This window comes from Benincasa hispida, chromosome 8 (genome assembly GCF_009727055.1).
Source record: "Benincasa hispida cultivar B227 chromosome 8, ASM972705v1, whole genome shotgun sequence".
Taxonomy (NCBI): Eukaryota; Viridiplantae; Streptophyta; class Magnoliopsida; order Cucurbitales; family Cucurbitaceae; genus Benincasa; species Benincasa hispida.
This window is the reverse complement of record NC_052356.1, coordinates 65,013,443-65,025,745: the sequence shown is the minus strand read 5'-3', so window position 1 is coordinate 65,025,745 and position 12,303 is coordinate 65,013,443. Positions and strand designations below refer to the sequence as shown.

At 39.8% G+C, this 12,303-nt stretch overlaps 1 protein-coding gene across 1 annotated transcript; it reads left to right on the top strand.

The window, feature by feature from the left end:
* Window positions 1–6,371: 6,371 nt before the first annotated feature.
* LOC120084196 lies at window positions 6,372–6,941 on the top strand. The gene has a single exon (XM_039040088.1). It carries the CDS (start codon window positions 6,372–6,374, stop codon window positions 6,939–6,941), a length of 570 nt encoding a protein of 189 aa, XP_038896016.1.
* Window positions 6,942–12,303: the final 5,362 nt, after the last annotated feature.

The following is a 12,303-nucleotide window of genomic DNA, read 5'->3' as shown; positions in this document are numbered from 1 at the left end:
GACCTCATCACAAGTGTGATTGTGGAACATGGCTGGGACACATTTTGCCAATGCCCAGCCATTATTGTGCCGCAAGTAGTGAGAGACTTCTACAGAGGGCATCTACACAGAACCAGGGATGCGGTGACCTTCAAAGGAGAAACGGTGTCCTTCAGCGCAAGGGACATCAATGAGATATACCTCTTATACACATCTAGATGTGTATAAGAGACAGCTTCTGGAGGGAAGGCTTTGGGTCTACTTGGTCAAGAAGCGGCTGATCTCAACCACACATGACAAAACTGTATCAAGGGATCGAGTCATGGCCGCATATTGCATTGCGCACGGCATACCGATTGATGTAGGGTGACTGATCGCAAGACAGCTCAGAGCACTGGTGGGGCATGTTCGAGGACAGTACTTCTTTTCGTGGTCTGTTTCAGGTCTGTGCCTGTCAATAGGTTGATGAAGAGCCTATGCCTGAAGTGCACGGCCTCATCAACATAAAGATCTTGAGGTTGCTCCTTAAAGACTCCCCACATTGCACTGAGCTACCCTTAAAGAGACCTGCAATCGACCTCAATGCACCACAAGGACTAAAGCCTAAGAGACCACGCTGAGAAGACAAGGGAAAAGAAAAGGTCCAAGAGTCAACAACGCATGATGCAAAACCTTTGGACCCTTTGCCCTTGGTAATTCGCCCTCCAAGCCCTCCAAGCCCACCTGCACAACCTTCTTCTCCACTCCATGAACACTTTACCAATCTTCTCCTCATTCTCAATTCTCCAGCTGTTCACCCAGCAGCCCTAACTTCACCCTCAACCTCATCACCGCAACCTTCCATTCCACCACCGCAAGTTGATGACCCACACGATTTGAGTGAAGGCACCTCTGCCCAACCCCAAAACGATGTTGGCGAGACATCGCAGGCAAGACCCTCCATAACCTCCCTGGCTGCTGAGTTAGCAGAAATGCGGTCACTTCTGACCCAACAACAACAACTTCTCTACCAACAGCAGTAACTCTTCAATCAACAATAAGCCTACTTCGACTAGCGGTTTGATGCAGTCATGGAGCAAGTTGATAATATTCAGAGAAGTGTTGCCACATCAAGGGAGGCGTTGATCAACATACATCGCAACACTCATACAATCAATCGGCACCAAAGAAAACTTGTGGAGTGCAACCATGAATACTTTAATTTTCTCACAGCATACCTTCATGGTCCATGGTACCCCCGCATCTCAGGCAACACTTGCTTTTTGAAGAGACTTCTTTTGCATCACCGCGAAACCTTCCTTTAGACCCTTCGACTCCTCAGCAATAATCCTGACATTCTATTTTTTTTATGTGGCTATTCTGCAATATTTTTTTTTATTCAATTCATTATTTAATTAAATTCTTTGATTCTTTGTACAGGCAAAAATTTTGTATTGCGTTAATTTTTCATTATTTGTATACTTTGTTTATATTCAATACAAATGAGTACATATTCACTCCTTTTTGCCTATGCCTTTCTCTTTATCATCCTTTGACAATATTTGCGATGTTCTGACCTTTTATTTTTTGCGTTATTCATTGCGTTGCTATGATGGATAATATGTTTATACTTAGAAATATTTTCCATACTTTGTAAATTCTAACTGACACTTAGTTAATTCCTAGTTTAGCAGTACTTTACCTTTTATCCTTCAAAGTTCTGCTCAAACCTTCTTTTTGAAATTTTTATTCTAAGTGTTTGTCTAGTCCATCCAAACAACGCAATGAGAACCTTGCTCACCTTTAAATTTGGGGGTGGGGAAGGTCTAAGCAGATAAGATCAAGAATATGTGATCTTCAAGAAAATGCATTCATATTTCTTTAAAAAAAAAATTATTTAATTTTTTTAATACAAAACTCCAATGTCAACGTAAGGGAAAACCCCAAAAACAATCCCAACCTAATAAGAATTTAGTTGTGAAAGGAGTCTGCTCGTAGTTGGATGTTCGTATGACACCCGTAGGAGCAAGCCAAAACGAAGGCGGGTTTCCAAGAGCAACGCATATTGAAGAGAAAATGCATATATATATATTATATATACTATTCTATATATATATATATATTAAGAATGCAAGAGACAACTCCTATGAATATCATGAGTTAAAGTTGAAATTGGCATACAGCCGTAGTTGGATGTTCGCATGACACCCGTGGGAACAAACCAAAACGAAGGGTGTAACCATGTCCAACAGTCTCTAATAAGTGATGCAAAGTTTGACCACCGCATATAGACATATCAAGTTTTTTTGACAAAGAAGAGATAAACATTCTATTTAAAAAAAAAAAAAACTAGAAAAGCATATTTGAGTAGAATTTTGTTATATAGAAGAATAAAGTAGGGCTTTGTTTAGAATTAGCAAGGCTAGATGGAAATTGCGTTATTAAGAAATGTGCCTAAGTGTAACATTCGGAGCAGTCAATTGACGTAAAAATATAGGAGAGGAATTTAGCATTATTGCCTTAGTAGAAGATATGCTTGAGGACAAGCATATATCTAAATTTGGAGGTGTGATAACTTGTAGAAATACAAGTTATTTATGCTGCCTTATTCAGATATTGCGGCCAAAAGTGAAGGAATATGCATCGATTGTATGAAAATTAGCTCAGAAATACAATAAATATAAATTATCGCAATTACACCCACTAAAATCATCAAGATGATAGAAGAGGATATTTCTACTTTGTTTTGCAGAAAACCAAGTCACCGCTTGTGATCAAGGCTCAACGAGCAACTAAACAACACATCTTCGTCACATTGCGCCTGTTAGCAAGCGTTAATGGCTCAAAGATAAAAGAAACAATGCATCTACGTTGAATTGCGCCCATTATTCAGGAATGAAGAGATGATCAATGCAATGACGGTTCATGTGACAATCGATCAAGATCTTGGTGATTAATGCAATTTCATCCACATGTGGTAATAAAAAATAACACCGCATGCGGCGATCGATCGAAGATGTAAAGAGCAACGCATTTGCAGAGGATTCAGATGGATGTACAGCTTTCAGTTGTGCATTTCTAGCGGGTTGATTGCGTAACAGAAAGAATATTCATTCCGCCATTTCAAAAACTACCATAACCATAAAGTGGGGACCACGAAGTCAAAGAGCCAAGCTGCACCTATAAATAGCTTCTGCAAATTCACTTAAAGATATACTTAAATACATAGAGACGTGTATATACTGATCTGAGAGGGAGACTGGTCTGAAGCGATTTCTAGAGTAGATCCGGGATAATCAAGAGACAAAGCTGAGAGGTGAGTCTCCGAGCAAAGAATCCTTCCGAACCTCGCCGTAGAAGCTCTGTACGAAGGTCATTTCTACCAGAAGAGCAAGCTTGAGAGGGAAACTCTCCTCTCCATTTCTACCACACGCCGGCAAGCAAAACCACCATCCAGGATATGTGTCAAGACGTTGACACATTTCTGTATTTGTTTCTAATCTCTATTTCATCACTTGTATTCATCTTATTAATCTTTCATTCACACCATGTATCGAACGCTTAATCTTAGTATTAAATGTTATAATCATTTCCATTGACATCTCTCTGTCTATTTTCGTTCATCCATAATCCATTTTCTCCATGATGTTTTCCTAATCACCTGGTAAATAGCAAGAATTAAGCAAGTAAATTATTTGTTTTAAGGAAATAATTATGTTTAGCTAAAGCATGCTCGACGACATCTTCACCTATGAGAGCAGAAGTGAAGATGTTATTCTACCTATCGAGAGAGGGTTGGAAGAATTCATTAACTAAAGCGAGAAGTACTTTTAGAGATGGAAGCAACCTTGTGTTCATCACGTTCATCCCTGTTTCTCCATAGAGATATGGGAATTGTGGCCGATCACCGAGAGGTGTACGCCAAGGGAAACCGGAACCTTCGTTGCATCTTTAACGCAATTAACCAACTTGCGATGCTTTTACTATTTATTCTTTCTACTTCTAATTCATCCATAAAGACTTGCCATCGCATACCACGATCCTTTATATAACTTCACAACCAGTCTCGAACTCAGTATCATGTATCATGTATCTTGGATCTTGTATCATCTTAGTTTAGGATTTTATTTTCAACGTAACTTTATTTTATCAACTCAACTTTATTTTCATCGCACTTTAGATTCTTGTATAAACCAATTCTTTTTTAATTGTAAAAACCGGTCGCATGTATCACAAAAGTAACGCATTATTGAAAACAATCGCTGTGTTGGACCTCGGATTATTCTGAGAAACTTGCGTTGGAATTATACTTGGTTTCAGCACAAGAAAACTTGTGACACACATTACTCTATCGCATACTACAAGCCTATCATTAACAACGCATATTTAGAAGTAGTGTGCATAAGCGATAACACAACATAACATTCCATCTACATTCCATTTCTATGTCATCAAGTTTATGGCAACATGAGCTTGCATGATTCATTCATTCACATTCATATTTGTCCACATGCTGTAAGATAAATCTTTAGCGTACCAAGTTTATGGCGTCATTGCCGAGGATTGGTAACGGTTAGTGTTGAATACTTTTGTGGTATCTTGCAAGACAGATCTCTTTGTATTGGCTGTTTATCGCGAAGAGCAGTCTGACGGTTTATGAGTACTGAAGATGATCCAGAAATTCTAAGCTGACCCAGAGATTTGGTGTATTCTTCGCGCAAGAGCACATCAGGCCAAGTTAGGCAAAGAGTTAACATGGCAGATAATAACGAGGCACCTGAAGGGAATCAAAGGGAGAATTGGCCAGCACAAGACCCTGTATTTCTTGCTGCCGACCACAACATTCTAATGAGGAACTATACGGTGCTAAATTTTTATAACTTCTCGCCTAGAATTTCAAGACCCACGGTTGAGAAGAATGTAAGTTTTGAGATAAGGCCGATAATGCTTCAAATGATTCACAATGCAGGACAATTCAGAGATCTACAAGGAGAAGACTCGTATGTTCATTTGACCCGTTTTGTGGAAATATGCAACACATTCTCCATACCTGGTATGACTCCAAAAGGACTTTGATTGTATCTCTTCCCGTATGCACTACGGGATGAAGCAAGGAGGTGGGCTCAGTCACTAGAGCCAAATGAAATCAACACATGGGATCAGTTGGTCGAGAGATTTATGAATAAATTCTTCGCTCTAGTCGTCAATGCAAGGAGACGGAGGGATGTGTTGAATTTCGAACATAAGGGTTAAGAAACTTTGAGCACCGCTGAGTGCGATTCAGGCAATTAGTGAAGAACTGTCCGCATATCGGGATTCCTGATTGCGTTATGATGGAGACATTTATAATGGCTTGGATCGATCAACCCAAGCAGTTGCTGATGCCTCTGCAGTAGGAGGATTAATGGACAAGACATATACGGAAGCGAAGATCATCTTAGATCACATCTCGCGAAATACAGATGAGTGGTTAGATAACAGGTATAAGGAAAGAGGTGTGGAGCAAAGAAGAGCAGAAGGTGTCATTGTACCAGCTGATGCAATGAACACCCTCGTAGACCAAATGACCACAATGACCTTGCTCCTTTAGACTATGGCTATTTAGCAAGGACATCTCTCTCAAAGTGCAGCACAAGCTAATACGTTGACACACGTGGCCACAATAAATTGCGTTCAATGTGGAGAGGGACATTCAATGGAAGTCTGTGAATCAACAATCCGTATACTCTATCTACAATGAACCATTCAACAATACTTATAACCCTGGTTGGCGGAATCACCCAACTTTCAGTTGGGCCGGGAATCACAACTAGGGAAGTCAAGATAACCATCAGAATAGTCATCGCAAGCTTCCTTGCAGTACCTCATTTTTGGAATCGTTATTGAAACATATTGAGAAGAGCGAGGCAATTAAGCAATCGCAAGCTTCCTCCCTTAGAAATTTGGAGGAGCAGATTGAACAGCTTGCGATCGAACTAAAGAATAAAACACTTGGTATGCTGACCAGCAGTTCGAGAGCATCGGGGCCACGTGATAAAGAGCAATGTCAAGCAGTGACACTGAGAAGTGGCAGAACAACGGTTCTCGTGTCACCTGTACCAAGACCAGTAGATTTAACCGTCAACGATGACCAATCAACTATTAACGATAGAATTACCAGTTCAGAAGAAAGTACATTTACAAGAAATGAATCTCAACAAGCCTTAAATTCAAAATCAACGCAACCTCCAATTGCTAAAACATAGCAAGAATAGAACCTCAGTGAACAGCGAATTGAACAGGAAGTACGGCAGGATCCTCCACCTTTCCCGTGCAGGCTGAAGAAGAAAGATGGTAGTAAGCAATTTCAGAGGTTCCTGGATGTTCTCTGACAACTACATATTAACATTCCCTTAATAGAAGCTTTGGAACAAATGCCGAGCAATGTGAAATTCCTCAAGGACATACTTGCGAACAAAAGGAAGATCGGGGAGAATGAAACAGTTGCATTAACATATGAGTGCAGTGCATTGTTTCAAAACAACATCCCCACCAAAATGAAAGATCCTGGGAGTTTCACATTGCCTTGCTCAATAGAGGGAAAGAAGGTCAGAAATGTGCTGTGTGATTTGGGGGCGAGTATAAACCTAATGCCCTTGTCAATCTTCAAAAAGTTGAATATCGGCAACACAAGACCAACTACAATTACATTGCAGTTGACCGATAGATCAATAACGCATCCCGAGGGCAAAATAGAGGATGTACTTATGCAAGTAGATAAGTTCATCTTCCTTGCTGATTTTATCATATTAGACTATGAAGCTGATGTTGAGGTGCCTATCATCTTGGGTCGCCCATTTCTTGCAACAGGGCAAGCACTGATTGATGTACAAATAGGAGAACTTACCATCAGGGTCGACGATCAGCAAGTTAAGTTCAACGTTCTCAATGCGTTGAAATACCCGAGTGATATGGAAAATTGTCAATATGTTGAGGAATTGTAGGAAGAACCTTGGCACGTGCCCCTAGAAGAATCGGAGGACGAGGTTTTTGGGATCGACGCAATGTAGGAGGAAAATTGCACCGCAATTCAAATTGAGTCAGATTTTGAAACACTCAAGTTATCTGAACGAACAACGCAACGTATTAAGCTATCTTTAAAAGAACCACCCATGTTAGAGTTGAAGCCGTTGCCAGTGCACCTCAAATATGCTTATTTAGGAGGCAATAACACTTTACCAATTATTATATCTGCCTCACTAAGTAAAGAGAAGAAGGAAGCGCTGATTCAAATCCTAAAAAACAATGCAAAGGCTTTGGGATGGGCCTTGGCAGACATTCGAGGAATCAGTCCCTCGTATTGCATGCACAAGATTCATTTGGAAGAAGGAAAAACAGGATCTATAGAAAGGCAACGTCGATTGAACCCTACGATGAGGGAGGTTGTGAAGAAGGAGATAGTGAAGTGGCTTGATGTAGGTGTCATTTACCCTATATCTAACCGCAGCTGGGTGAGCTCAGTGCAATGTGTTCCAAAGAAAGGGGGACTGACAGTCGTCACCAATAGCAAGAATGAGTTAATTCCCACAAGGAAAACTACAGGGTGGAGAATATGTATGGATTACCGCAGATTAAATCTGGCCACTAAGAAGGACCACTTTCTATTCTCGTTTATTGATCAAATGTTGGAACGACTTGTGAGGAACGAGTTCTTTTGTTTTCTTGACGGCTACTCAAGGTACAACCAAATTTCGATTGCGCTGGAGGATCAAGATAAAACAACCTTTACGTGCCCATTCAGCACATTTGCATTCTGTCACATGCTGTTTGGACTCTGTAATGCACCAGGTACCTTCCAACGATGTATGATGGCAATATTTTTCAGATTTCTTGGAGGAGTCAGTCGAGGTATTTATGGATGATTTTTCAGTTTTTGGCAATACTTATGACTCATGTTTATCAAATCTTGAAAAATTCTTAAAGAGATGCGTGGAAACTAATCTTGTTCTAAACTGGGAGAAATGCCACTTTATGGTTGAAAAAGGAATTGTCCTAGGTCACAAAATATCAAAGGCAGGATTGGAAGTTGATCAAGCAAAAATTAATGCAATTTCCAAGTTACCACCACCAGTCAATGTGAAAACACTTAAGAGTTTTCTGGGACATGTGGGGTTTTATCGAAGATTTATCCGCAACTTTTCTCAAATCGCAAGGCCCCTAAGTGCGCTTCTCAAAGCTGATCGTGAATATGATTTTGATGATGCATGCACCGAAGCATTTGACACGCTGAAAAATGCGCTCATCACTGCACCCATTTTGATTGAGCTGGATTGGATGCAACCTTTTGCGTTGATGTGTGACGTTAGTGGATATGCAGTGGGCACAGTCTTCAGTCAGCACAAAGATAAGGTTTTGCATCCTATATATTATGCTAGTAAAACGTTGAATGATGCGTAGGAAAATTATACAACCACAGAAAAAGAAATGCTCGCAGTGGTATTCGCGCTAGAGAAATTTCGACAGTACTTGATTGGGAAAAATGTTGTGGTGTATACTAATCATTCTGCAATCAAATACCTTATGACAAAGAAAGATGCGAAACCAAGACTGATAAGGTGGGTACTACTCCTGCAAGAATTTGACCTAGAGATCAAGGACCGGAAGGGCGCCGAGAACCAAGTCGCTGACCATCTGTCAAGGTTAGAAAATTGCGAGGTTTAGGAGAAAGAAAAAGTCATTGAGGAAAGATTCCCTGAAGAACTGTTGATGTCGGTATGCATTAATGTTCCATGGTATGTGGACATTGTAAACTTCATAGTTTACGGCCAAATACCTGAAGACTACAGTACCAGCAGAAGAAGAAGTTGAGACATGATGTCAAGTTTTATTTCTGAGATGACCCCTTTTTGTATCGACTTGGACCTAATAATATCTTGCGTCGATGCGTTCCTGAGCATGAGGCCAAACACATTTTGGAGCTTTGTCATGAGTCCCCTTATGGAGGACATTTTGGGGGGCAGTGGACCACCGTAAAAGTCCTATAGAGTGGCTATTTTTGGCTAACACTATTCAAGGACGCCCATGCCCATGTTGTGCAGTGCGATAAATGCCAGAGAACAGGGAACATGTTTAGAAGAAACGAAATGCCTTTGACTTCAATCTTGGAGATTGAATTATTTGATATCTGAGGAATCGACTTTATGGGCCCATTTCCGCCTTCAGAAGGTCATCAATACATCCTGGTCGCGGTTGACTATGTATCGAAGTGGGTTGAGGCCATGGCATGTACTAAGAACGATGCGGCCACGGTGGAGAAATTTCTCAAGAAGAATATCTTTACTCGATATGGGACGCCCCGAGCCTTAACCAGCGATAAGGGCTCACATTTCATCAACCGCATAATCACTAACCTGTTGACTAAGTTTAATGTTAGCCACAGAGTTTCAACCGCATACCACCCACAAACCAATGGGCAGGCAGAAATTTCTAACCGAAAGATCAAAACTATCTTGGAGAAGGTAGTCAGTACCTCCAGGAAGGATTGGTCACCCAAGCTCGATGAAGCACAGTGGGCATATAGAACTGCCTTCAAAACTCCAATTTACATGTCCCCCTATGCATTGGTCTTTGAAAAAGCTTGTCATCTGCCTCTCGAGTTGGAACACAAGGCAATGTGGGCAAGCAAGAAGCTGAACTTTGATCTAGCAAGCACAGGGAAAGTCTGAAAGTTGCAATTGAACCAGCTGGTCGAGTGGCGAATGAATGCGTACGAAAATGCCAAGCTCTATAAGGAGAGAACCAAGAATGGCATGATGATCGCATAAACAACCGGACATTCTTCGAGGATCAACATGTACTTTTGTTTAACGCGTGTTTACGATTGTTTCCAGGGAAGTTGAAGTCCTGTTGGTTTGGGCCATTCCGCATCAAGATTATCTTTCCCCATGGCGCAGTGGAGCTAACAACTGAGATGGGAACGACGCATTTAAAGTCAATGGTCAACGAATTAAGCCCTACTATGGGGTGACGTGGATCGACGCATGGAGACCATCAACTTAGGCAAGCGAGATTAACCGCTTGCGGGGATGCTTTTGCGGTAACTCTGAAAAACTTCTTTTAATCAACATCCCTATATCTATGTTTAATTGCTTTCTTTACAACTTTCATTTACTGATTTCTAAATTGCATTATTTACTTCTTATTAGAATTAGCCTTTAATGCTTCATGTGTTTTCTTTCAATTTAATTCAATTATGTATTTCCATGTTGTGTTTAATTTCTTTAATTTTATGCATTAGTAGCGTTGTTCTTAAAATTTTTGTTAATGACTGAATAAAACGATGAACACCGCAAAGTCTTATCGACTTGCGTGTTTGATGAACTAAAAAGAAAAATAAAGATTGGTATGCATTGCGATGATGGGTGCATCTTGTGATAACAAGATACACTTTGCGTTCAACCAACCTAAATGCATTGCGCTGAGGGGTTTGTTGCGCTCGTATGTATTTTTTGTTCGTCCTTAGTGAAAACGCACTATGTTGAGGTAGTGTTGCGCCAGTAGAAATATCGTGCGCCCGTCCTCTAGAAATGCACTGAGTTAAGGGGTGTGTTGCGTTGATACATGCGTTGTTGCCCGTCTTCTGCAAAGATGCATTTGCGTTAATGGAAGCGTGGTGTTAATTTTTAATCGTGCACCCGTCTGAATCAAATACAAAAGATAATTTAATTCATTATTTTTCTATGTATAGAAGCTATTACTTGATTCTTTGTACATGCAAAAATTTTGTATTGCGTTGTTTGTAATTCCTTGTATACTTGGTTAATTTTTAATACAATTGAGTAACAATTCTTTCAGTATGCGTTAGCCTCTTCTTTATCATCCTTTGTCAATTATTGCGATTTCTTTATCTTTTCTTTTTTGTTATTCATTGCGCTGCCATGATGACTTATATGCATACACTTAGTAACATTTCCCACACTTTATATTTTCTTACTAACACTTAGATAAGTCGTAGCAATAGCACTGCTTCACCTTTTATCCTTCAAAATTCTGCTCAAACCTTCTTTTCAAAATTTTGACTAAGTGTTTGTCTATTCTGTACAAAACAACGCAATGAGGACCTTGTGCATCTCTAAATTTAGGGGTGGGGAAGGTCTGAGCAGATGCGATCAAGTGGATGCAGTCACTAGAAAAATGCGTTTATTGGAAAAATAATAATAATAATAATAAATAAATAAAAATTTTCATATAGACTCCAATGTCAGCGCAAGGGAAATTCCAAAACAATCCTAACCTGATAAGAGTTAGTTGTGAAAGGAACCTACTTGTAGTTGGATGTTCGCATGACACCCGTGGGAGCAAGCCAAAACGAAGGTGGGTTTCCAAGAATGATGCAATATGAAAAAAGAAAAAAAATGAGATTAAAATAAAAGAATATAAGAGACAATTCCTCTGACCAGCAAAAGCTATACTTAGCCGAAAATCAAGAGTTGAAGTTGAGATTGGCACACAACCGTAGTTGGATGTTCGCATGACACCTGTGGGAACAAGCCAAAATAAAGGGTGTAACCATGATCAACAGTCTCTAATAAAATAACGCAACCTGACCACCGCATTCAAGACACATCAAGTTGTTTTTGCAAGAAGAGGTAAACATTCTTTTTAAAACTAGAAGGGAATTTTTTAGTAGAGATTTGTTGTATAGAAGAATAAAGTAGAGCATGTTTATGAATTATCAAGGATAGAAAGAAATTGCATTGTTAAGTAATGTTGCCTAGGTGGAGCATTTGAAGCAACCAATCGACGCAAAATTTAGGATAAGAACTGAATAATATTGCCTTAGTAGAAGATATGCTTGAGGACAAGTATATATCTAAATTTGGGGGTGTGATAACTTGTAAAAATACAAGTTATTTATACTATTTTATTTAGATATTGCGGCAAAAAGAAAAAAAGTTGCGTCAATAGTATAGAAATTGGCTAAGAAATGCGAGAATTATAAATTTTCATCAACACACCCACTAATACCATTGCAATGGTAGAATAAATGTTTCAATTTCTATTTTGTAGGAAATCAGTCACCGCATGTGTTAATGGCTCAAAGATAAAAGAAACAACGCATCTACGTTGCATTACGCCCATCATTCAAGAATGAAGAGATGATCAACGCAATGACGGCGCATGCGACAATCGATCAAGAGCTTAACAATCAACGTTTCAACCACATGTGGTAATAAAAAATAACACCGCATGCGGTGATCGATCGAAGATGTAAAGAGCAATGCATTTGCGGACGATTTAGACGGATGTACAGCATTCAGTTGTGCATTTCTGACGGGTTGATTGCGTAACAGAAAGAATATTCAT